Source organism: Elaeis guineensis, chromosome 5, assembly GCF_000442705.2.
Source record: "Elaeis guineensis isolate ETL-2024a chromosome 5, EG11, whole genome shotgun sequence".
NCBI classification, from domain to species: Eukaryota; Viridiplantae; Streptophyta; class Magnoliopsida; order Arecales; family Arecaceae; genus Elaeis; species Elaeis guineensis.
Genome location: NC_025997.2, coordinates 12,284,558 through 12,311,494, shown reverse-complemented (window position 1 = coordinate 12,311,494; position 26,937 = coordinate 12,284,558). Strand labels below are relative to the sequence as shown.

Genomic DNA, 26,937 nt, shown 5'->3' with positions numbered 1-26,937 from the left:
TTAGTCTCTCCCTCCCTCCCTCCCTCCATAAACTTCGCACCTTTCCTTTTCCTGCTCCTCTCCACTCTACCCACTTTGCTGTCTCTGCCCAACAATAACCAGAGCTTGGAGCTAGCAGCCTTTCAGGCAACAACGCAAGGCTAACGGGTTATGGTCCGTCCGTTCTGCAATAAATGCGATCAATTCTAAATCCTTAATCTGATCGAGCGATTTTTACATCTATGTTTTAGGCCTTTCTTACTATTATGTACTAAAGGAAATTGACATCATCAAGTGCATTTTCTTTTTTTTTTTTGGGTACATAATAAAGCGCAATCATTTGTTCTTGGACATTTGACGATCTTTTGAACAGACTTCTAATTATATATTATCAAATTATATATTTTATTATATTTCTTTTATATATATGATTAGCGACTATCTTTCATATACATTTCAAAGATTGTTTTTGAATTCATATTGTTGCTGCTAGCATCTAGCTTAGCTTCGGAGGTGATGGATTTGGATTGGTTAGAATTCTATTTTGCATCAAATGGGGAAAGAACCTATGAGTTAAATTCCTAATTAAAGTTATTTTTGATGAAAATCTTTCAATGCCCAAATCAATCACTGAAGAATAGTAGAAAAGAGGAAGAGCCTGATCAAAGAGTTTAGTTGGAGGTTCTCTATGCACCTTTATTTGCATATGGGATAGTTGACTATTTTTGCAAATTGAGACAGAAATGGTAAAATGAATCATGCTGCTACTGTCTTATTTGTCCGAGATGGATTGTTCTAAAGTATACTCGTAATATGAAGTAGACAACGAAATGTTCGACGTGCAATTATCACTGTGCATCTCGGCTTAATGTTGATCGAACTGGCTAAATAATCATATAGTTGAGATTAAAATATCGCTGATACCTATCGAGCTAAATTACCATCCTGCATCATATATCATAGTGTGAGAAGTGGCTATTCATAATTTTGTGATCCTTATCCTCGACATAAATATGGCTGATTTTAAATTTAGTTTTTAATAAAATATTTAAATTATTTTGGCAACAAAAAAACTAGAGGTCAATATGCGACAATAAATATAACAATAAAGAGTCCCAAAGAGTATCTTAATGGAAAGAACATTTATTTCCAATCAAGTGATCCAGATTCAAATCATGATGAAGATCGAGCTTCGATTAACTGTAAGGACATAAATAATCAAGAGAAAATGTATTTTGATGGTCAGAATACGGAGTCTGAAAGTGACAGTTGATCTTGAATCCTCGATAGTATTGGGACGACGTACTTATCCATTGGATCGTTTCTATATAAAAAAATAAAATCTGAAAAGTATTAATATTTTTTAAAATTTTTATTTTATATATTTTAAATTTTATTCTATTTTTTAAATAATTAATAATTAATATAATTATTATATTATTTCGATAGTACCGTTGATCCGACAAAATCGATGGCCCGTTCTGTTTTATGATTTGATTAACCGTCGTGTTTTCAAAAGTAAAAACTCTACTTTGCCTTGCCTTGTTTGAAAATTGCGGCACGAATTGCCACGCTGGCTCGCTCGCTTGGGCCGCTGGAACTTTGGGCGGGGCGAAAGCGAAAGACGCGCTTTCACGTGACGCGCCGCGCGCACCGCCAGCCGAGAAATTATTAGTTGGACCACGTGTGGGGCCACCGTTTCATCTACCGGTCCGGTCCGGCAGCAGCGCAATGGCGTGACGACAACCACTTATCCGAAAGAATTTCCCACCCGCTCCATTCCATTTGGTCGTCGGTCCCGGCTCCGGACCAAACCGATCTCCCCTCTTCTCTCTCTCTCTCTTCCCCCTCTTCTTGCGGAGCTTTCCGGTGGCGATTTCGGCAGGTAGGCGAGGCGTGTTCAACAATCTCAGAGGTCCTTTTTCCGGTTCATTTGCGAGAATTTCCGGTGATGTCGCCGAATTAGGGTATCGATTCCGTGTCTTTCTTGATCTAAGATGCCGTCAATTGGTTGGGGCTTTGTTAATGTACTATTTTTGAATCCATTTCTGGTAGATGCTGTTTTTTAATTCTTTGTTGCACTTTATTTCACTGGATCGTTGAGAGATTCTTTTTTCTCCTTTTCTTACTGGATACGAGCAAGGAACCCGAAATTCTGATGCGTTTCAAGAAATTTAGGGTTTCTCTATGTTATGTTCATGGCACGTCTGAGTGATTTTTTATTTTATTTTCGATCTCAAAAGAGAAGATTTTTTACCTCATATTGGAGACGGGTTGTTGCTGCCTTCTCTTTTAAGATAGGATGAGATTGATCCATGAAGACCTTCGTTTTAAATAATTTGAGAAATTTCAAAGCCCCAGAACTGGAAGACAGAAAGAGGGAATAAGCTTGCCTTTTTGTTACTGAGAAAACTCATGTTCTATGCATGTTAGGCTGGATCTTTCCTTAAGAAAAGAGAGATAGGTCAAAAGAACCTTCAATTCCAGTTGTTTAATTAACAACACAACATTGCAAAGGCTAATTACTTAATAATGCACACAGTGAAAAAGGGAAAACGAAAATCTGATCAGACGAACAATCTTAAGTAGAAAAAGACAAACTTAGATATGCAAAGATGTTTGAGTGCGCGCATGCACAGCACTGTGCTGTGGTTTTAGTCATGTCTCGCATACATGCGTGCACACTTTGTTCCCTAGGGCAGTCCAAAAAATAAAAAGTCAAGATGATCAATCCATACAAAGGCTAAAAGAAAATATCTCTTGGTGGGGTTCTTTTCCCTCTTTTTGTATACTAGTATTCTTCCTTATGGAGTTTGAAATCGAAATTACATTATAAGTGTAAATCCATGTAGAGGAAGTTAATAGTGCATGTTACATGTTAGTACTTAATTCTCGTGTGTCTGCACTCTAGAAGAGAATTGGAGTTTTTGTTGGTGTGTTACTATAGAGAATATAATCCATAACACTTTTAGTTGCTTCTGAAGCCAATATCACTGCATTAGATGGCTCCAGAGTTGTAAAAACTAATGTCATGAGTCATGACTTAGTTATTTCTCTTCACTTGGTTTAATGCTCCTTGGTTTCCATCATAAGTATTATTTCCCTAGAGATAATTGCTATTATTGGAAAGATTGCTGGATGTAAGGATGTTGTATGGCTCAGAGTGTTGGGCAATAATGAAAGTACATCAAAACAAGTCGTATATAGAAAAATGAGAATGTTAGAATGTCTTCATGGTAAAAGTAGAAGAAATAAAATTAAAAAAAAATACATTAGAGGAGTTGTAGGACTTGCACAAAATAAGGATAAAATGATGGAAAATTGGTTGAGCTGGTGTGGACATGTACAACGAAGATTTGAGAAAGCTCTAGTAAGGAGGGCACTTTGATTTATCTTGAAAGTGGTAAGAAAAGGAGAGGAAGATCTAAGGTAACATGGAGAGACTGTGAGGAAGGATATGGAGAAACTTATCAGAAATGACCTTTTTAAATAGGAAATGAGGGCTCATAAGCCAACCCGAAATAGCTGGGAAAAGGCTTGATGATTATGATTATGATTATGAAAGATGGAGGGATGTATTATGTTATAAAACATGATGCAATTTTCAAAATTAGCAAAAAAAATCAATCCTTCAACTTATTTATATATTCTGTATATACCTTGCATGTCAAGAGTACACAACCTTTGGCTCTTCTCTTTTTATTTATTTCTCTGTGCTTCCTTTTTTTTTTTTTTTTGAACTTGTGAAATTTACTGGCCTTTTTATTTGTCACTACGTAGATATGAGACAGAATTCTAACTTCTAAGTGCCTGTTTCTGCTAGAAGGACATCAAAACTCATACACTTCTGTTCATCTGAGGGATTCTCAACATGAAGTTTTTAGAATACACTCCCTTAGACAGGTATTTTCTGGATTTTCTTGGAGGCATGCTTAAGAATCTAACCAACCAGTCTTGCAAGTATTGTTAAAGAATGTCATACTTCTTAGTCTCCATGTTGTAATTTTATTCTTAAGATCATGTTATTTTTTAATCCAGTATAAATCTTTTCCTGAATCACTTGAATCTTGGAGAAAGTACTATCAAGGGAAATCTTGAAGCATTCTCATGTAAGTATAGGTTGTGATTACTTGCTTAGTTTGTTGATATAATGGGAAGACTTATTAGGTGCTTGTTTCTTGGGCATGTAGGTAAACATACAGGGAGTGATCGAAAGCTCTCTCTTAGCTTAGAGCATGAGGTACCTATGACTTCTTGACTTGCTTGACATTAACCGCTAGGAATTCTTATTTCTGCTGCAAGTACTGTTAAATAGAAAATAGAGTTTATGTACACGCACTTCTCACTCTATACTCTCAAAGTTTGCCTTATCATTGAATTCTTATGATATAGTCTATTGGTCAAAGTTTGTGATTGGTACCACGATCCATATTATTAAACCAGTAGATCGAAAACTTCTTACAAATAAACGAAACAGCATTAACATGAAGGGGAAAAAGGGATGAAAGAAGAGCACCCTCCACTGAGTAGAGAACAAGGCATCTAAATGAGCATCATGGATTGCCTCATTTAGTTTGTTGCAGTCTGGTTATTTGATTATGTGGCTTTCTCTTGATCTATCTAGGCATGCTTGTCTCATGTGCTAGCTTCATAGTCATAGAAACTGAATGATGGCTCTAATTATTAGTTGCATTTGTAATCATACTTGATCTGTATGAAAAAATTGATAATAAATAACTACTTTAACAAAGAAAATGAAGAAAATATGTGGCCAATATTTGTTGGATCTAGTTTTAAGCTTTTTGTTTCAAGACAAACCATTACCATGAAAAGAACCGGCTCGTTGTACTGCTTTTGTTTCATTTTGGTTCATTTTGATGGATAATACCATTAAAATTGCATGTCAGTACAAGTTTTATGCAGTTCATTGTAGGTTCCAGCTGATTTTTAGTGCATAAAGCTTGCTGTCTTATTTATGCTTTATATCATGTTGTTTGCTGGGCCCTGCAGTCTTGCCCCTATATTATTTATGCAGAGCCTCATCAAATTGATGGTGCATGTGCCCATACTGTTTCATTACCATTGTTCTCTTCTATAATATTGGCATTATATCGAGTTTCCTTGTTATGTTGCTATTTGGCTGTTCTTTCAACTTTTGACATGAGGGTGGATGATAGGGTACAGAAATGTGGATTTTCATATCACCTGTGAAGAAATCCCTTCCTCTACCTTGAATCATTTGTTATGATCAGGAATTGACTTTCCGGGCTGATTGATGCTTGCGACATCTTGTAACAATACAATTTATCACAAATATCAGATTCATCATTCAGTTTCACTATTCTCTACTATATGCTTTATGAAGTATCCTGATTTCATGGGTGAACCATGCTTAGTCATGTGGAATACGAAACTGATTTCTTTAAAAGAGTTTTACCATGCTTTCTTCTCTGATCTTGTTTGTTTTTGGGAGGAAAAAGAGAATACTGTTTACTAGTCGGAAACATGAGGATTGCACTATACCATCCTCTTATGTTCTTTTTCTCGAAAGCTGGAGCAGAATTTTGTGATGCTGATTAGGGTACAATTTTCAGATTTTTATTTTAAATTGCATTTCTAAACAAGATTAATCAACTGAGGAATGTGATAGTTTCTTTTCCTAAGTTTTGTATCTAGATTGTGCAGTTCTGGTATCTCTCTCCCTTCAATTTTTAGTTTTGGTGGGAATATTGGTAGTTAAGCATTATTGTTTTAACATACGTGGTTATCCAAAAGTGAATAGAGCTGAAAATTATTTGGTCATCATGATTTCTTCTTTTTTACTATTTCAATCACCACTGGTAGGATTAGTGACTTTTGACTATTGTTTTGTGATGATGTTGCCATGCTCATGGTTATTGATATGCTCTGATTTACATTTTTGAATTTAGTTATTAGCTGTGAATTTTTATAGGTCTATTAAGGTTATTGGATCTCTGCCAGTTATTTTGACTGCAGATCTTATACCTTTTTCTTCTAACTTTTTTTTTTTAAAAAAAAAATATTTGTTCAGATTCTTGACTTCCTTGAGCAATCATCTGATAGCGACACTTCATCCCCTGTTGAATTCTTGTCTAGTAGATCAAGGTGGTAAAAGACATGTATAAATCGATGTTATGTATTCTTGGATTCTTTGAGAGACCTAATCTCGTATTTCCCATTCTTGTTCCAGTCGGAAAACATTGATATATCTGGTTCTTACGCTCAGTCATATGTATCCAGACTATGATTTCAGGTATTTCTTTTCCAAAGTTGTGACACATTAAATTTTGACAAATAAGTGTTAGGAAGGATCCTGGGTAATGACATTGTCAGCTTCATTGGCGACATGGCAACCCGCTTTATATCCTTTCTGACCAGTACAGGGAGTGTTGTCAAGTGGCTTGACAGACGGTTTTATCCGTTGCTCTATGAGCTGAGAGTTCAATTCTCTCCATTTCCCTATAAATTTTTGGTCTTCTCTTACGTTGCATTCATGAGTTTGTGCTGGAGTCACTGGCCTCTGAAATTGTACTGGGTGAGTGCAATTTAATATTCAATATAACACTATCTTACAACATTTATCGGCTTAGCAGTGCAGTGCGAGCCCATCTGTTTTTCAGAGAAGAAGAGTGGGAGAACTTCAGGCAGATATATGACACCTACTTGTTTGAAGCTGCTAGGGTATGCTTTTATCTTATTATATTATCAAATGGAGTTGATAATGTTGTTGTCTTCATCCTTCATACCTCTAAAGGTGTGACTCTGCATGTCAATGTCCCATGCCTTTCTTTATCTCTACAAGGGCATGCATATTTCTTTGTATTTGTTTAGAAATAGGTAACATAGCTTGGTTGTGTTGCATATAAAATTCATATAAATTGAGATTTGACGGAATTGCATAACCCATGGTGAGGACACTTTTTGAAAATGTGAAATTTTGAGGTAGTTGCATAAATTGCTAAAAAAAGACAAGGCTTTTGAAAGAAGTGACAAGACTCAGTTGTTTATTAAAGAATGAATAAGACTTGAATCTTGGTCATTAAAGCAAGTATTTGGATTTTCTTTTTTTTTAAAACAAGAATCTTACTCAAAAGATTGAGCAACTTATACTTGGTCGAAAATTTTCATAATCGAGCCCTTTCCTTTGGTGGTATTTGTGTTGCACAATGACTAGCCTTTTCTTTCTTATCATTGAAAAATATCATCAGGGACCTTTATAAAGCTGCCATGTTGTAAAATATGCTGTAGATTCTTGTGATTTTAATATTGGGCATAGCCCCTTCTTTTTTATTTAATTACTTGTGAATCTATCATCATATATATATCCAATAATTTCTTGTCAGTTATAACTAAGATTCTTGTTCCAAGGAAGAGTGGATGACTTTTAGTTTCACTAAAATTTGTCCAGGTGAAATATTATATATTAATTAGAAGAAACATTCTTTCTCATGCTATTGATTAAATATCTTTGCTTGACTTTTCATTTCGACCAGCTAGTCATTAAGCTCTAGAACTGTACTTTATGTCCTGGATTTGCTGTCTGCCTTTGGTGTATGTGTATGCGTATGTAAAATGTTTGTATTTCAGGAATGGGCTATAGTTCATGGAGGTAGTTCTCTTCTGGAAAACATGACCAATGCAATAGACGAGGTGAATATTTCTCTTCCTATGGCTATTAGGAATAAATGATTGGTGGTCATTCATATATGCTCCTTCGGTGCAGGTTGTAAAACTAAATGAGTGTGAGATCTACAGCTACAACCCAGACTTTGATGGGGACCCTTTTCTGGAGAAGGGAGCCATGTAGGATTTTCTTAATTGAGGATATCTAGTTATGGATCTACAGTTGCTGAGTCATCTGACATTGAGTTTTGTTTCTTGTAGATGGTCATTCAATTTCTTTTTCTATAATAGGAAGCTGAAGTGCGTTGTCAGCTTTCAGTGTTGTTGCATAAGGTAGGTTCTGGGCTTCATCTGCTAGCAAAAAGTTGGAAATAAATTGCATCTTCTTTTTTTCTTTTTCTTTCTTTCTTTTTTTTTTTTGACATGCCGGGGTGGAGGATGGGATTTCATATTGCTCTCAATTTATTGGAGTTTCTATTCATGGCAGCAATCTGGCAGTAGATGGCTTTCTTGCTGATGAGATGTACAATGAGGAAGAGGATGATCTGCTCATGGACATGGATATGTGACTTGTTGCATGTGATGTACATAATCACCAACCCTGGGAACGTCCTCTGCTGTATCAGAAATCTTAGGTGCACTATCGATGACTCAGTGAGTCAAGTATGATGTGTTTGTACTGGTGGTCCGTGTATTAGCAAGATCTTCTAACTTGCTCGTCATTGTAATTACCTGTATCAGTTGTAGGTGTAAGTACTGAATCGGTGCAGTTACATTTAGAACTCCAGACTTGTTTTCCTCTGTATTTAAATTTGTGGCAAACCAGAAGTTGAGACTAGCAAGTGGAACCAATGTTTGAAAGTGAAAGCAATTTCCGTTTTCTGGGTTAGATGAAATTATGCTGCCGATCAAATAGTCAGATTTTAGAGCGACTTGTTTAGCATATCAAATATCTGATGCTTATTGAACTTGATCATGACATTCAGAATTCTTGATGAAAAGCTGAGGATAAGAGGCTCGAATGTCACGCTTCAAGTTGATTTATGAGGAAGGAGGGTTGCTTGCAAAGATATGCTTATGCCATTAATATGGTCCATGTTCTTTATTACTGCTTAATTTGGCTATTATTGTGCTACTTAAAGGAATCGAATCATCTCCAGCAAGTGAAGCCTGGATGTTCAATTGCCAAACGATTCTTCTAGTAACCCAACCAAAATATTTTTAATGGTTAATATACTTGATGAACTCTAAATGTAGATCTTGTGTATCAATTCTAATTATATTATTATTACATCGGTATCTTTCTCTTTGTTCTCTTTGCTGGTACTCTTGATTGGCTGCCATTACTTAAATGTTATGTGATAGGATTGTTTAAATTGCACTTGGTTGACGTGCTAAAGAAGTACGGAGAGGAGGGAAGTTTATTCAGCTATGCCATCTTTTTTGCCAGATGGAAACTGAGGATCAGCTTGTACACTTCCCAGTACATGAGGGCAAATATAAATCTTATCTGAGCATCAAAAGTCAAAAAAAAAAAAAAAAAAAAAAATGGACACCCAAAACTCTTGAATTTATTGCGTATTGGAGGGAGGCATTGACCTAAATCATTCCCAACCCTTAAAAATTAATGCCAACTCATGGACCACGAAGATCTACTGTGCCATGCTGAATCAACAAAGATTTGGTACGATAGATTTGTTTTTCTTAGCACTAATAACTTCAGATTTTGATGTGTTATTAGCGGTAAGCAATAATTCTTTTATTTGATCCAAATTTGACCCAACCCGCCTGAACCTAACCGAGCCACAGCAGACCAAATCCAACCTGACCGGAAATGGCGGGTCCTCGGAGCCGGGCTACAGGTCCGTAACGGATAGATAATGAGCTCCCGGAAATTAATTTCATGCCGATGTTGCGAGCCCAAGGGCTCCCCACCGCCCCTGCAAATTAACCCTAATCTCTCTCTCTCTAGCGTTTTCTACGACCCACAGTTAAATATCCAACTCTAGTTAGGGTTCTGCAAAGTAACCCTAGTTTCTTTCTCTCTCTAGCGTTTGTTACGATGCACCGTTGAATATCCAACTCTAGTTAGGGTTCCAAGCGGTAAGGAAACTTCGAAAGAAAGAAATCGAGATTTTCTTTTCTTGGCTCCTCGATTCGTCCGGTTGGAAGCTGCGATGGAGCCGGAGGTGGTGAATTCGGAGATGCTGCTGCCGCCCGTTCTTCCCTTCAAGAGGGTACAGATGTCGGACAAGTACCCGAAAGGGCACGCCCGAGGCCGCCACTGGAAGCATCTCAAGCAGATCCTCCAAGCCGAGAACTATGCTTCCTACCCGGCCGACGAACCCAATTGTAAGCTAAGCTCTCCTCTTCTTTTATATATTTCCATTATATTCCTCTGTTGTTGGATGCACTACATCGTGCAATATTTGTAGTCGGTGCGTGGGATTTGCAGGCGGGAATTGAAATTCTGGTCCATGAATTTGCTTTGCTGATGATAATTGATTTGGATGATTGTTTGATTTGTTTGGGAGTGTAAGATGAGAAAGAATTTCAACTCGATCAATAAAGGGGAGCCTTTTTGTTTTTTTGGCTTCGTTTCTTGCATTGCGTGGCAATGGAAAACCGCTATCCTATTTGAGATAATGTTCGGGGAGATAATTTTAAGCGAAAAAATTGCGAGTACGTTGATGCTGGAATTTTGTTTAGAATGTCACATTGCCGTGTCTGTTGATATATGGGATATCTAGGTGGGCATTAGATTAGAATGGGATTTGCTAATGGTAACTGATTTGGATGAAACATGATCCTTTTTTTTTTTTTTTTAATTGTTTCTTGTCCTAGAATAGTAAACAATTTTAACTTTAAAATTGCAAGGACCTTTGCAGTCATAGAGGTCTGGTTTATCCTTGGCTTTTCGTGTGAAGGGCAACAACAGAACAAATACAGATACTGATTAATGTAGTATGGGGGGAGGGGTTTAGTGAAAATTATGTGCATCCATATAAGTATTTTGTTGACAATATGATTCATGGGTATAGTGTCGTGGAAAACTAATAAAAATTACCTGCAAGCTGCGGGTCATAAATTGTTGCTTTGTTAGTTAAATTAATTTAAAAGGATCTATTTGTTTTGACTGGTTTTAATTGAACCATTTTTGTCTAGAAAAAATTGTCAGTCACAAGGTCATGATGTTCCCTAGAAAGGTTCCAAAAGTGGAGTGCTGATTGTTAAAGTTTGGAGTACTTAATTAACAGGAAAGTCACTATAAACTTATCACTTCTGTTCTCTGTTACCCTGGTATTTTCTGGAAATCTAATATTTGAAATTGGACCTTGTTCTCTTCTTGGTGTATCTGTATTTATATAGAATATCATCACCTGTAATAGCATATCTAAGGTGCTCGGTTAGTTGCTGTAGGGTTTGACAGTTTGGTTCGCTAGTGTTTTCAAACTATGACAATTATACTGCAGTCTCTGCTTATGACCTGATTACTTAGATCTATGTTTTTCTTTGTCGCTGTTACCATAACAACATTAGTTGTTTATATGATATTACTAAAAGACTTAAATAGTCTCCACATGAAAGATATGAAAAAATTGCGAAGAAGCATTTGGAGTAGTTTGAATTGGCATTCAAGGTGGTCCTTAGTAGTAAGGAGTTTTTCATGAATAATGATTCATAAAGCTGACCTCAAATAGTAGGGACAAAGTTTATTGTTATGGTTTATGGTTATGCTACATTTTATCACATATAGAAGCTTGATTAGCTTGATTTGATTTTAATTTTAATTTTTTTATTTTTTCTACTAATGTACAAAATCAATCTGCTTAGTTGGGCTTTATTGATTCTTAAGGGTGCTAACATTATAAAATTGTGCATTGGGATGCCTCTGACCTTTACTTTGTTTTGCAGATTTAAATATTGAGACACCTCCATCCATATACCCGTCAAAGAAATTTTGTGATATAACAGGTTATGAGGTAAATGCTCTTTCCTTTCAACTTTCAAGATGAACAACGCTGTTAGTTATAACTCATGATATTATTAAAGCCTAAAGCTTTCTTGGTGTACATCCTGTGCTCATGCATATGCAAAGTGATATAAGTTGCAAGCATTCTATGCTCATCTTTGCAAGGTCTGAGTTGCTTGTATCATACTGTATTGTCTTTATATGAATCATAAATTATGGTATCCAAGTGTTTACAAACTGATGCAGTGTGATTGTGTAGCACACTTCACTTGAATGGTCTTTCCATGCTCATACCTTTATGGCATGCACATTTGATCATGTTTCCTACATAATAGGCTTGCTTATGATGCAAGTTACTTAATGGAACACGTATTATGGACCAAGCCATTCCAATATCCAAACTGCATGATTTAATATACAATTGTTGATGTGGTCAAAGTTTGACCTTGTATATCCTTCCTTGGGCAAGTTCTATTCTAAAGGGCTAAGAGCATCTAGAAATGATGGTCATCCAAAATTGGTTTAGTCAGATGTATAACAAGGTTGCTATCATGGTTCTTCGTACCGGATTGTACCATCCTGTATCGGACATATTGTACGATACTAATAATGAACCAGTACTTTGTACGAGGGACGTACTGAGTGCAGTACCATGAAGCAACCTATATAGATTAGACACTATACTGGCATGGTACTAGTATGGGTATTGAAAACAATATTATGAAACATGGTTAGTATTCTTAGTGTGGTATATCATGTTCTAATTGGTATCCTATGTTGTTACGATTAGGATTGAGTCAGAAATTGTAGAGGCCTAGATTGGATCAGATTGTGGATTTTAAAATTTTTTCTGAATAAGGTTTACGAAACTGGTATGGAGGGGTATCGACCGGCGATCGCTTTGTCACAGAACAGGTACCTACCATGCTGTTCAAGGTATACCAACATGGAGAGTTGGAGAGGGGGATAGGGAGTAGGGTTTCGAGAGAGGGGAATGGGTGATTTATATACTGAACCATTTAATCAATAGTGTTGGGAGCCGACTAATCCGGATTGGTATGCTGTATGCTTGCCGGTTTGGCATGGTTCAGATTTCCTTGCTCCTAAATATAAAAGAAATGTGAAAAATTGAAATATTAGTCAACTATAAAGTGGATGAATGAAGAATATGAAGCATACATGCAAGAAGTCTAGTTTTCACCAATTTGGGCGCATATACAATATTTTTAATGAAGCAAACATTTTGTTTGGTTGCTTAAGATATTTATATACTATATCAATTTAATCATCCTTTTATGTAGAACACTTAAGAAGAAATTGGGATAAGACCTTAACATGTGTCTGTAAAATAAAAAACTTGCATCTTATTTTTAACTCTATGAACTCTAATAATAGACTTGCTAATTTTACTATTTGAGATTTATTGATGATAAGTAATTTAAGAAGAAAATGGACCTAGACATGATTTAATATGTAAATAACAAAATGAAATTAGATCCTGTGGTCCAAACAAATTTATAGCCCATCATATGCAGATTGTGGAGTCTCTTGTTTCTTATGTAAAGATGTGGATTGTTGATTGCTCTATAAGATTGATGCTCTAGTTTTTGGGTAATGTTTTTGGTCTCTCTTCTCGGGGTTTCATTTAACTGTAATGTCTGCCTTAAAGATTGTGGTATGCTTTCATTGAAGATTTTTGGTTTTGTTTTTTGTCCACCGGCATTCCTTCTCCACGTGTGGTGGAAAAATAAATAAAAAAACTCGTGCTTGGAACCTGAAGATGTATTTGAACATTTTATTATTTTATTTTGACATGGTTTAATGGCTGCAGGCACTGTACATAGACCCGAGGACAAACCTGCGCTATGCAAACCCGGATGTCTTCAAGCGCATACGAATGCTTCCTGATGATCATGTCCAAAGATATCTGGCTTTGAGAAATGCAGCAGTCGTTTTGAAATAGCATTTGCCTTCAGTAACAGGGTGGAGACAAAAGAATGTTGATTTAGAACTTAGCCTTCTTTTAGGGAAGCAATGGAAACCTAGTGAGGTGGTGCTTGTAATTATGATTTTAATGTTCAATTGTTCATAGCCTTTGTATATTTGCTGGTAAGTTGCACACGATGAAACTACCTCTTCATAGCTATTGGGATATTGAAGGGAATGTTTTGTGCTTTACCGCAAGAAATGCGCATGGAGGTAGACAAGGTAACATGAACATGTTGAATAGAGTATTTATCAAATTTTGCCTTGGTGCCGTGTGATCAGGGCCGATCATTGAATGAAAGAAGCCAAAAAAAAGTTTTCAATGTTCTCAGCTACTACAAGGCAAATATTCAGTTGACTCTCACTCCAGAGACTAATCCAAATGGAACACGTAATATTTTTCTTGAATCAAATTGTAGCCATATTTGTTTTACATGAAATTATTCAATGGATCAAAGGCATTGATTGATGAAGTTTGTGATTGGTCAGGTTGATGTCAGTCACTCATGGTGGGTGGCTTTTGCCTTTTGTGAAGGGCTTCGTAGATGAGGCTTGTTTGGAGCCTTGGAGATCTTAGGTTCTTTGTTTTGAAATATGACCCAATTCAGGAGGATGGGAGGAGATTTTGAGGGTTAATAGCAATCCGCAAGAAAGGTAACTTACTTTATCCTAGAAAAAAAAAAAGGATAATTTGTGGGCTGTGGACTCCTTACCTCTCCAGCTTCATATGCACGTACTGTTTTCATTCACGCGTGCGCTCATCTGCGCTGGTCGTGATTAAGAATCACTGGTTTTATTTGGTGGGTTGGGAATGTCAGATTTATCAATTTATTCAGGTGGATCGATCGTATATTTATGGCAATTGAATTTTTTTTTTATAAAAAAAAAATCTGATTATGAATTGTGAAGCAAAAATAAAAGGATGTGGATAAATGGAAGCATGATAGAAAAGTTCCTCCATGAAACTGTAGTATGGAATCATCCTCAAAGATTTCGGTCAGGGCAGTTATATGCCAAACATGAATACTTCTTGAAGTCATGGGTACAGAGAAATTTATAACAAAGTTTTCGTATTGTTGATTCTTGGATGCAGTGCTTATTTTCGATAGTCATTTTTCATTTCAGTTGAAAAATGTGAGATATTCATCCTAGTCATTATGGACGTATTTGTCTAATTGACGCATCCGAAAGAGTCAATGTTAAGCTTATAGGAGATGAAAATCTCACGTACAGTTCTGAAACGAAAAATTTTTGAATAGAGTGAACTATCTCTACTATAGAAAGAAAAAAAAAAAATCAAATCAGTTAATAATTTAATAGTAATAGAAATATATATCCTATCGAGACAGAATTTATAACTTACTATCTTCTTGAATTTTATTTTATTTTTTTATTTATATTAATAATATTTTTATTAATATTTTGTTTATTTGCATCAATTTTATGGACTCATTCCAAATTTACTCGAATGGCTACTCATGCGTGTGCACACGTGCGCATAGGGAGGTGTTTAAGTTTTGAATCTGAAAAAAATCTGTGCGCTACTGCATACATGGCTTCGTTTGAGAGCGGAGACCGGAGAAAATCTGACCAAAATCTAGAATTCTAGATGATGTTGAGAGTTTATTGATACTAACCCTCAATAACTTGACCAACTATATTAGTTGGCGTTCAATTTACCTGCATGCATCTTATACCATCTTGATTTTGATAATCATGTTCTTTAGTCTGTTGAGTGTCCTTTTATTTTATTTTATTCTTTTAATTTTCTGTCCCATGGAAAGTTGAGTTTGATTGTCCAACATCTTTGACTACAATTAGATATTATAAGTTGGAAAATTAGCTTTATTATATGCACTTGTGGCCTAAAATTCCGGTGGCTTGGTTTATCTGGTGTCTCCCTCCAACTTGGACCCTCATATTGCTCCCGTGGTGACGTGGTTTTGGGGGTAATGTTGATGGGCAGGAAGGCAATAAAAAAGGGGTCTAACAAGCTCCGTTAGCTGATTTGTCATAAATTAGATGCTGAGATTTTGACACTCTGTGTCTTCTTTATTTGTATGTATGTTATTTTTATGTTCTTTTCTCAGCAATATAACCTTGGTGTCCACAACAGTTAGTATTCTGAACATGGCTTCCCCGGCTTTCCCGAATAATTCCGAGTTGTTCATTTTAATAAGGTGGAAGTAGCGAGGTATTTCAAGCATCTTATGAAAATGAGAGCAGACCCTGCTACATTAGAAGGTGGAAGGAGATGTCCTTCTTCAAATTTGCTTTCCGAATCGAATTTTTTCCAGCAAGATTGAGATCCTATGGTCACGTATAGGGAAGATAGCGACTGGCCTCCTCCAACCTCTCTTCATTTATCAAAAAAAAGGTGGGAAAATCCCAAATATTTCTAAAGTGTCACTTGCGACATTATTGTTGCATGAAAGTCCACGATATTGGCAGATGGAAGGTCAAAGAGGAACATCAGTCTGGTACATGCGTCACTGACACATGCTTTGAATATTAGGACCATTGACATATTTAGTGGAATGTATGTTTGTTTTCGTAAGAAAATTTTAGGAAGTGTTTGATTGGAAGGAGTGAGATATAAATCAGAATCAGAATGATGACTTTCATTCCAACCATTTGGTTGGAAGAGTTCATTTCGATTTTGATTTCAGGATGGAATGGGAATAGTTCAATCTATATAGAACTCAATCCCTATTCTCTTCTACGGATTCAAATTTTCATTCCAATTTGGATTCCGATTCCGGTCATGAACCAAATACTTCGGAAATTTGATCATTTCAATTCCAATTCCAACCATTTTGATTTTCATTCTCATTTCGATTTCGGTTACGAAGTAATAGTCCATGCATGCATTGCTTATTTCTTAGTTTTTAGAGATGATACTTTCAACCAGCCCTTAGGTACCATTGAAATTTGAATGGATGTGAGTTTTGGTAAAAATATCTGAAGCGATTCGGATCGTATATGGATAATGATATGTTCTATCCCTAACTTGCTCTGATATCATTTTAATCTATATTTTTATTTTAGAATTATAATTATTTTATAATATTTATATATACATGATCTAATTCGATCCAATTTTTTTTATCTATCTTATCCAATCAGATCTGCATCTTTACCTGACCCCGAGACGGATACATGATAAATATGGTATGGAGTTTTTTATTATGGAACGGATATAGATATTAACCGATCTGACTCATATCCGACTCACTATCATCCCTAATAATCTTCTCTCATGGTAATCCATAATTTTGTCAATTTTAACTTATCAAAAATAAAAAATAACATACTAGTTTATATATTTTTCATGTCTCAAGCTTGTTTTAGGTCGGATGTTTTTATTGGTCGTCCTGGTACTAAAATATTGCTGGGTACTATTTAATCTTTTTTCAATATTTTTTTAAGATTTTAAATTACTTAGCATCCAGTAAAACATATAGAATGCTATTTAACATTGTCTTGGTTGTGTTTGCTGATATTTTGAAAATTCACCAATCAGATCAAATTGAGGCACTCAATTATCTTAACAATTTGAAAATTATCAGGTATAGAAAAATTCTATTATATGAGATAACTTTCACACTTGTTGCCAATTGGCAAGTTGATAGACTCTTTAGAGAGATGACTTGATCATGCCCTAATTTCATGTTTTATTGGATGTTCAAGGTTTTTCCTTTTTTGGAGTTTAGAAGAGACTAATTCACACCTTCGACCCACATCCACCTCAACTTAAGGTTGACTCCTCCCATTGGTCAAGAGATCACACCATTCTAGCAAGGGTTTGATGATATTTGTCCTACCTCATTGTTCTGGCTATTTTATTGATCACACCATCAATACATTTTTTTGGTAAAATACACTATCAATACATTGGTTGACACAATTAATCCATTTAAACTATGCTTTTATGACTTTTAAATTATTTAGTATTGCAATAAAATATATAAAAGGGTATTTAATATTATTTTTATTGTGCTATCTGATATTTGAAAACTCATCTATCATATATCAACTCAGACACCTTAAATATTTGAAAACTACTGGTCAAAGGGCAACCATTATATTAACCCATCCGACGCCAAATGCGAATCGGTAAAGTTCTGTATCGGTACAAGAACCTAGATCTGGTCGCACCCTCACTCTGTATATGATTGGGTTGTTATATGTCCAAATTAACTAATTCAACTATTTTATCAGACATAATAACATCAAGACATTGGTTGATATTATTTAATCTCTTTCTAATTATCTTTTTATAGTTTTTCTAAATTACTGAGTCTTAAACTAGAAATTATAGATATTATAACATCAAGACATTGATTGACATTGTCTTTGCCGTATTAGCTAATACTTTGAAAAATCTTCCGTTGTATGTCAACAAAGACACCTACTTATCCTAATAATTTTAAAACTGATAAATAGAAAAATACTAGTTCAAATGTTAGATACGGCGAGTTGGTAAACCTTTAACACAATGAATCTACGTTCAATCATGCTCTCACTCCATATTCTTATGGCCTTTCGTCTATCCTAGTTCATTAACTTATCCATTTATAAGCCATTACAGCATCAATACAGTGATTGATGCTATTGAATCTCTTATTGAATGTCTCTATAGCTTTATAAGCATACTCGTAATGTAAAAAATATATAAAATTGTGTTTGACATAAATTTTACTGTAGGCAATATTTTGAACTTTGGAAAGGCCCTTGGTCATGTACCAACAGAGATATTTATCTTAACAAGTTTAAAATTGATGGGTAGAATGGTGCTACTTCATTGCAGCAATACTAATACCACTCAAGATATTGTCAACAGGTGACTTTGTAAAATCTTATATTGGTATAGAACACTTGGGACTCGATCATTCCCAGACTCCATATACGGTTGGAAGCTTTCATCACCAAACCCCACCTTAACCCCCCCCCCCCCACCACCAAAATAAATAAATAAATAAATATATAATATATAGAAGGTCCATGTGTCCTGTTGGTGTGCGATCTATAGACAATTTTTTTTGAGAGAATGCATCGGTTAAAGTTTTTAAATAAGCATGAATTCGGTGTTGGTATTGAAATGTATGGATAAATCACTATCCGCTCTGTAAGAATAAAGGAGCCTTGATGCATACAAAGATGACCATTTATACCTTCCACCTAGTTCAAGTTTTTCTCTCGAAGTGTCATATTGCTCCTTTTTTTTCGGTAAGTTCACATTGCTCCTCTTTAATAAATCACCATGAGCCTTGTGGAATATTGAGGAGCCTTGATACAGACAAGGATGACCATTTCTTTATTCCACCTACTAAAAATTCTTGTGGAAAGAAGGATCTTTTAAGCTACCCTTGGGTTCACACATCCTTAAATTATTAAATAAATGGGTCCAACGTTACCATCATATTGTTTTTTTTTTTTTTTGGTAGAAATTACCACCATATTGTTTAAAAAATGATAATATTTTTCCTTTTCCTTGCATAGTACTATGGTCTTCTGCATGCCACGTGCTCATGAAAGGCCGGGAGTCGGGCAAAAAGTCACCATCCTGCTCTTTTCTATCCATAACTTGTGACACAACTTTGTACATGATGATTTCCAAATTCACATCTTTGGCAGGTGGCTACTGTCCACTTGCTGTAGTTGCTGCTCGCTGTTTGGTATCCACACCCATTCCTGACACGCTTTTGTTGGCCTTTCTCCAAGTTTATCATCTTTTCCGAGAATGATCGCCCGCGTTTTGACCAGAAGACCTTTCAGCGTTGGCGAGTGTTCCCCTGTCGGCTGGCGCACAGGGAACTGGAAATCCCTGCACGGATTCCCGATATAAGATTTTGGACCGGTGATGGTTTGTTGAGAAAATTTCTGAACGCTTCAGCTCAGGATAGGCTTTACGTGGGGCATCATCTCTCTGTTCATTTTCTCGTGCCAGTTCCAATTCCAACCACTTCCTCTTATTTTTCACCACCCAACCATCCATATTCCATTGACTTCAAAGGAATCTGAGGCTTTTGGGCAGATCACCTCTTCTCCGAGTTCTGGTCTTTTTAGTGAAGATTTTGTCTGGCTAGCTCTTGGCCTCTCCTGCAGATTCGTGCTAGCTAGCTTAGTTGAAGGTTTACCAAGGCTTGCCAGTATTGATCTCAGTTGAAATGGGATGGATGAAGGGAATTCTTCTGTTGTTGGTTTGTGTTGCCAGTCTTCGGCTCGCTTTCGGAATCACATATGGATCAGATGGTATTTCTTCTTCTTCTTCCTTGTATTTTATGGAGCTAAATCAATTGAAGTAAATGGACAAGGTTTCCTTTTTTGGTTCCAATATTCAGCAGTGTTGGGCTGAGATATATCTTGTTGGAGTACCTGAGCCTAGAAATTGAAGGCTGTGATGAAAGTATATGCTTTCAATTCTTGCATGACATGGATGCTTTTACCATTAAATTTTATTCCTTATTCTTCATAGTAGTTAGACAATTAGTTTCATTTCATGTTTGAATGTTCATAGCTACTTTAGTATTAAGAGTACAAGGTCTTAATAAGAGTCTGTCTAATCAATGATTATTTCGATGTATTCATCAGTATGCTTCACCTATACAAATAATTCAAAAAGGACTGAATTTGGATTGGATGTACCCTGACTGTGTATGCTTCTGAATCCAGAATTGGCTGGATATGAATATCTAAATTCATGCCAGATTCAGAATTCTTTAAGACTAATTTTTACCTTTTTAAGAGTCCGGATACGGATATTTATATGTCATCCACGAACAGATAATGATATCCAGATTTCTGGTTACGGATACAGATAAGGACATGGACATCAGCATATTATATGCATGGTTCTTTTCCTCTTTTTTTTTTTTTTTTTTTTTTTTGCCATCTTAATTTCATATAAAAGTTTTATTGTGGTCATTTCATCAGTTTCATATTTTTTGATTTAAAGACTAATTTTTTCAGTATATTTTCTTGTTTGTCCCATTATTTTTAATTTTATATGCTTGCTGATCCATTCATCCACAGATGTTCTGAAATCTCATTTATATAATGTATTTGGTCAAAGAAACCATGTATATTGTGAATAATTGATTTGAATCTACATATGTTTTTGAGAAATATGGAATTACTCATCCTCATACTATATCCATTTGAATTTTCTACATATCTTAAATAAATGTGGATATTAGTGATAAAATAATCTTATCCTTATTCATTTAGAACCGCTTGATGATTCCCTATTCACGTAGTGCTGATTTATGTCCATATCAATATTCTTATTTATATGGGTATGGAGGCCTAATCCTGGATCCATATTCTATTCATCTTCACCCAATTCAGCTATGTATTACTCTTTCTATGTGACCTTAGACTATAAAGTCTTCTTGGAAGAATTTCTAGATTCTAACAAAAAATGGATGACAAGGCTAACATACATGGATTCTCTGTAATAGCATGCTGAGCTAATTGTTAACCAATAAAATTCCGACAGTTGCTGCTCTCCGATCTCTTGCGAATCACTGGCAGAACACACCACCAAACTGGCAGCAGTCAGAGGATCCCTGTGGTACACCTTGGGAAGGAGTCAAGTGCAACAATTCAAGAGTGATTAACCTGTGAGTCTTTTAATACTGAACTCATTACTGTCTACCCTCCTACCACAGCTTACTTAATTTTAATGTCCACAGGACGCTATTCAGCATGGGCCTGGAAGGTACATTAAGCAGCGGCATAGGGAACCTTACGCAGTTGCAACTTCTGTAAGTTTGCTTGTTTAAATTGTTCACAAACTTTGTTCTATCATTATACAATTTCAGCATACTTGAGAGGATCCTGGGAGAAACTGCAAATCCCTTTGCATGCAGAAGCCTGAACTAAATTTTAGATACTTAACAATGTCCTCGATACAATTTCTTCATGGTGGAACATTGGAATCATACCTGACTCATCTAATTTAACTGCAGTTTATTATTAACTTCAAATCCATTGTCGCATTGATTACTCTCGACCAACCACCACCTCTATCAATCCATGTCTAAAGCTTTCTAGACAACTAGTAGCATAATCATGAAACAATTCATGGATCCATAATGACATGAGCCATAACTAGTGTGATGTTACATGCAGGGACCTCTCCAGCAACCCAAAACTTGGTGGTACACTCCCAGCAGCTATTGGAAATTTGAAGCAGCTGAAGTCCTTGTAAGTCCTGCAGGCCAAGTTCTTAGTAGATAGACTCATCTATAGTTATGAAACTCACCTATTCATGATGGACTCTATTTCATAACAGATGCTTCCTTCACTCTTTTTCAGGATCTTGGTCCATTGCAACTTCAGCGGTAGCATACCAGATGAATTGGGCAACTTATCACAGCTCTCATTCTTGTAAGGGTTATGGTCTCGTAAATTTCTGTTGTTTGTTCTTCTTGCTATCAAGTTTTTGGCTAAATAGTATGTTCAACTAGTGGAACAACAATTTGATTGTTCCTTTCTATTTTTCGACTACCATTCCCAGGGCTCTCAACTTAAACCAGTTCACTGGCAAGATACCTGCCTCCCTGGGCAGGCTCTCCAATCTCTCCTGGCTGGACCTGGCAAACAATCGGTTAACAGGATCTCTCCCGGTCTCGACGGATGTGGCTCCAGGCTTGGATCAGCTTCACAACACAAAGCACTTGTGAGCCATTTGCTTATTCATCAGCCCTCTGGATAAATAATAAAAGAAATCATATGGATAATATGTGTAATATGCTTCTATGTTATGTTCATGACAGCCATTTCAACGGGAATCGGTTGTCAGGTCACATCCCCGAAAATCTTTTCAACTCCAATATGACATTAATACATATGTAAGCCGAAACTTCCCATTTTCGGTTTCCTTTCTATAATTCTTCTTTTCTTTTGTGTCCTGATGATTCCTTGTGCACAGACTCTTTGATAACAATCAATTTATTGGGACAATTCCAGAGTCCATAGGATTGGTGCACACGCTTGAGATTCTGTAAGTATTCTTTAACCAGATAAACTACTACCCTGCTGTCTGATCTATTTTTCATCTTATTTTAGACTTTTTCTATTGAATAAAATCAACTGATAATTGTAATTTGCCTTCGTGTGACAGTCGTCTCGATCAAAACAATCTGAGCGGCCCAGTTCCTTCCAACATTGCCAATCTGACAAGCCTCAACTTACTGTAAGCAGTCGTCTCGGTCGATTATTCCCAACTTAAAATCATGACAAGTTGTTTACCATCTGCACTCATGACATGCTTCCGTCCTCTTTCAGGAATTTAGCAAATAATAATCTAAATGGATCAATGCCAGATCTAACTGGGATGGATACTCTCCAATATGTGTAAGAACTCGTATAAACTCAACGATACTTTCATTTTTCAACATTCTAGAATATAAATGATAATTGACTGATCTGTTCTACAGGGATTTAAGCAATAACTCGTTTAATCCTTCGGAAGCTCCAGCATGGTTCTCAAGTTTACAAAATCTCACAACTCTGTAAGTTCTCCAAGTACCGAGTTGAAATTGTGAACTAGGTGATCTTTTCAATAGCCCGCAGTTTCAACCAGGTCTTTCTTAATTGTGTGCATCCAGTGTTGTAGAATCCGGTGGGCTTCGAGGGGAAGTGCCGCAGAAGCTATTCAGCTTTCCTTCTCTACAGCAAGTGTAAGCATGCTAAACTATTAATAGATCTTTTCTAAGATGAGAAGAAAACCGTTCATAGATAAATATTAACATTTCTTGGTCTTAAAAAAAACTGGTTGTTCTAATCAAGGAACATATCGTTTACTGGTCCTGTTACAACTATCTGATTATTCTGATTGTTCTTTAACAGAATACTGAAAAAAAATTCATTTAATGGTACCCTTGACTTGGGCAACAACATCAGCCAGCAACTACAGTTGGTGGATTTCGAAGATAATTCTCTTGCCTCAGTCACGGTGTCTTCCAACTATAATAATGCTATCATGTAAGAGCATTCTAACTAATGAAAGCTGTAGTGCTCTTCCCTTTACCACATCCTTACCTGTGTAACATTCCTTCAATCCTCGGTGATTGCAGACTTCATGGAAATCCTGTGTGCAACAATAGTCATCTTCCAGACTATTGCCTGCTGGATCGGCAAACGTGGCAATCTCAGCAAAAGCAAAAGAAGCAAAATAATATCTCCAAACAAGCCAGTTGCTCGCATCCATATGAAGGATGGATGGTTTTCAGAGCACCTTCCTTTCAGGACATGGAAGACCATAGGAAGAACTGAACGGCGTTCTATCACATTTTTTCTATCGTAAAAATACTTCAGCTGATTTCTCTCTTCAGGATTTTTCCTTTAACAGCGATGCCTATCTGCTGGTGCTCCTGAAAGTTTGCCCTCAAATGGAACATACTTTAACAGGGCACAAATATTGTTTTTGTTTGATCTAAATGGCCAAACTTTTGACCCCCCTGAAATATTTGGACCATTCTATTTCAATGGCACTGCATACTCATTCCAAAACCGAGGTGCCTACTCTATTTCTTTGCTTAGCAAAATAATTCAAAGGTTTTCATTTCCTACAGGTTGCTGACAAAAACTTATGTTTCAGGTAATCCACTGAAAACAGGCTTGATCATTGGAGTGGCAGTTGGTTGCGTCCTCATGATCCTTGGACTTGCTATGGTGGGGATCTACGCCTGGCGACAAAAGAAGCAAGCTCAAAGGGCGATTGCTCTAACCAATCCTTTCGGTAATGTGTTTCAAGAAACATGTGAAGCACAAAAATTTTCTTGACCAAGTAATAATTATGCTTTTAGTTTAGGCAATAAACATCTAATTGCATCCACATGAAGATAACCCGGCAGACAGTTGCTGGGCAAAAAGCCAAAAAGGCTGTAGCTCTGATACAAATACATACCTATATTTGCTGACTCATCTGTTAAATTCTGTGTGTGTGTGTGTGTGTGAAGCACAAAACATGGGTATATCATGCTATACAAACACAGGAATACACTTTAGTAACTTTTTTTTTTTTTTAATTCATACTTCAGCATCATGGGTATCCACTGGTGAAGATGATGGAGGTGCACCACAGCTAAAGGGAGCAAAATGCTTTAGTTTTGATGAGCTCCGGAAGTACACTAATAATTTCCCGGAAATTAATGTCATTGGTTCAGGAGGCTACGGAAAGGTAATTTATTACAAAATCTTATTTTGGTGTCTAAAGAAGAATATTTGGGAACTGGACAATCTTTTGACCATTTTCTTCTTTCTACTTTCCTTCTTCAGGTCTACAGAGGAATGCTTCCAGATGGGCAGATTGTTGCAATCAAGAGATTGCAACAAGGTTCCACACAAGGAGGACTGGAGTTCAAGACCGAGATAGAGTTGCTTTCCAGGGTTCATCACAGAAACCTAGTAGGACTTGTTGGCTTTTGCTTCGAGAAAGGGGAGCAGATGCTGGTATATGAATATATTTCTAATGGAACACTAAGGGAGAGCTTGTCTGGTACTTCGTCCAACCACAACTGAAACGGTTCCTAAATGTCATCTTTTAATATTCACCTTCACTCATTGTTGCCGCAATTATCGACTGCAGGAAAGAGTGGCATACAATTGGAATGGAAGAGGAGGCTTAGGATTGCTTTCGATTCAGCTAGAGGATTAACTTATCTTCATGAGCTTGCTAATCCACCAATAATACACAGAGATGTTAAGTCGACCAATATTCTTTTGGATGAAAATTCAACAGCAAAGGTTGGAGATTTTGGTCTTTCCAAGTTGGTAACAGACAGTGAAATAGGTTTCGTTTCTACTCATGTTAAGGGAACACTTGTGAGTATTCTCCTCTTAATCACCTCAATGTCATGCTGCATGCTTCTTTATCATGCATTGCAGAATCATCATTTTTAGGATGTGTTGTTTGATATGAAGCTCTTACCCATACTAGTGGCTTGAATCAAAAAAAATAGCTTGGACTATAGGTTTTTTCCCAATATAGTTATATATATATAAAAAAAGGAATTCTCCACTGACTAAATTTGTTTTTTCAAGCAATGACAGGGATTAAAGAGTTGTGTTTCTTATTATTTGTCTATGCTGTGTTAATTTTTACAGGGTTATCTGGATCCCGAGTATTACATGACACACCAGCTGACCGGCAAGAGTGATGTATACAGTTTCGGTGTGGTAATGCTAGAGCTAATATCTGCTCAGCCACCAATACATAATGGCAAGTATATTGTTCGAGAGGTGAAGATGGCCATCGATAAGAATGACAAAGAGTACTATGGTTTGAAGGAGATAATGGATCCTGTCATCCGAAATACAGGTTATCTGGCTGGTTTCCAGAGGTTTGTAGATCTGGCCTTGCAATGCGTTCAGGATTCAGCTGCATATCGTCCAACAATGAGTGATGTTGCGAAGGAAATCGAGACAATTATGCGCAAGGATGGACTGATGACACCCACAATTTCAGCATCTTCGTCTGCAAGGGACTTGAAAGATTCAAATGGTTCTCTTCCATATTACTGGGGCGATCTGCTTCCTAGAAAGAATGTGAGCAGCAGTATAAGCAGCAATGCTTTTGAATACAGTGGTGGATACTCCCTCTCAGAAAGGCCTCAACCCAAGTAGATTTTATAATTTCTTCCACAACAAACATTTTTCCAAGCCTAAATAAGTTGTGAACTTGTGAGTCCCCCATCGCATGCCCCATGTCAAGAATTGGAGTCATGTTGCAGTGGATTGAGATCAGGTCTGGAGTTTGTTGTAGAAACTTGAAGAACCTGATTCATTAAACCAGCTTTTAGATTTGTACAGATATATTTTGTTCCCGAGAGATGTAACCAACCATGGATTGTATGTGTCAACTTTTGATGATATATTTCCGATGCAGCAAAAGTGAAAAAATCTGAGTACTTCGCATATCAACTTCCATTTCCCCTACCAGTGAGGCTCCAAAAATAAGAAAATTAAAAAGGGTGCTGTTCTCCGTTGTTATTGTTGCCGCAAAACTCCTAACGAGGTTGGTTGGACATCTAGTTGGAGATCGGCTCAGAGATGATCAGCTGGAGGGAAATTTTACTATCTATAACCACAAGTCTATTTGTCAGAATTTGTTCGGTGAAAGATTTTTTGATGCTTAAGTTAGCTGTATTTTAAAAATAGTGGAAAGAGAGCTTTTTAAAAAAAATTATTGAGGATTTTTTTTTTTTTTCTCTTTATATAGAGAGGAGCTCGCTAACCATCACTGCAGGCTTTCTGGACTCAATTATGACCCCCAATATGGACTTGCAATGCGGTCACATTCAGACACACATTATGGTCAATTATTATGCCTATGGTGTTATCAC

The 26,937-nt window shown here is 36.4% G+C and overlaps 2 protein-coding genes and 1 pseudogene across 7 annotated transcripts; all 3 read left to right on the top strand.

The window, feature by feature from the left end:
- The first annotated feature begins 1,745 nt into the window (after positions 1 to 1,745).
- Positions 1,746 to 8,519, top strand: LOC140858073 (uncharacterized). 6 transcript variants are annotated; one of them, XM_073257542.1, is made up of 11 exons: positions 1,746 to 1,946; positions 3,760 to 3,882; positions 4,018 to 4,088; positions 4,170 to 4,219; positions 6,032 to 6,105; positions 6,191 to 6,253; positions 6,594 to 6,681; positions 7,588 to 7,650; positions 7,724 to 7,803; positions 7,885 to 7,956; positions 8,111 to 8,519. In XM_073257542.1, the coding sequence occupies exons 2-11, from the start codon at positions 3,851 to 3,853 to the stop codon at positions 8,190 to 8,192; spliced, it is 675 nt and encodes a 224-aa protein (XP_073113643.1). In that variant the 5' UTR covers positions 1,746 to 1,946; positions 3,760 to 3,850; the 3' UTR covers positions 8,193 to 8,519. The 6 variants fall into 6 exon arrangements, with proteins under 6 accessions (XP_073113643.1, XP_073113642.1, XP_073113641.1 ...); XM_073257541.1 differs by having other exon boundaries at positions 1,746 to 2,006; XM_073257540.1 differs by having other exon boundaries at positions 1,747 to 1,946; positions 3,806 to 3,882.
- Positions 8,520 to 9,666: 1,147 nt separating this feature from the next.
- Positions 9,667 to 13,905, top strand: LOC105044889 (protein EIN6 ENHANCER). Its single transcript, XM_010922960.4, has 3 exons — positions 9,667 to 9,975; positions 11,539 to 11,606; positions 13,428 to 13,905. Exons 1-3 carry the CDS (start codon positions 9,801 to 9,803, stop codon positions 13,557 to 13,559), a joined length of 375 nt encoding a protein of 124 aa, XP_010921262.1. The 5' UTR covers positions 9,667 to 9,800; the 3' UTR covers positions 13,560 to 13,905.
- Positions 13,906 to 19,374: 5,469 nt separating this feature from the next.
- LOC105044888 (leucine-rich repeat receptor protein kinase HPCA1-like) lies at positions 19,375 to 26,515 on the top strand (annotated as a pseudogene).
- Positions 26,516 to 26,937: the final 422 nt, after the last annotated feature.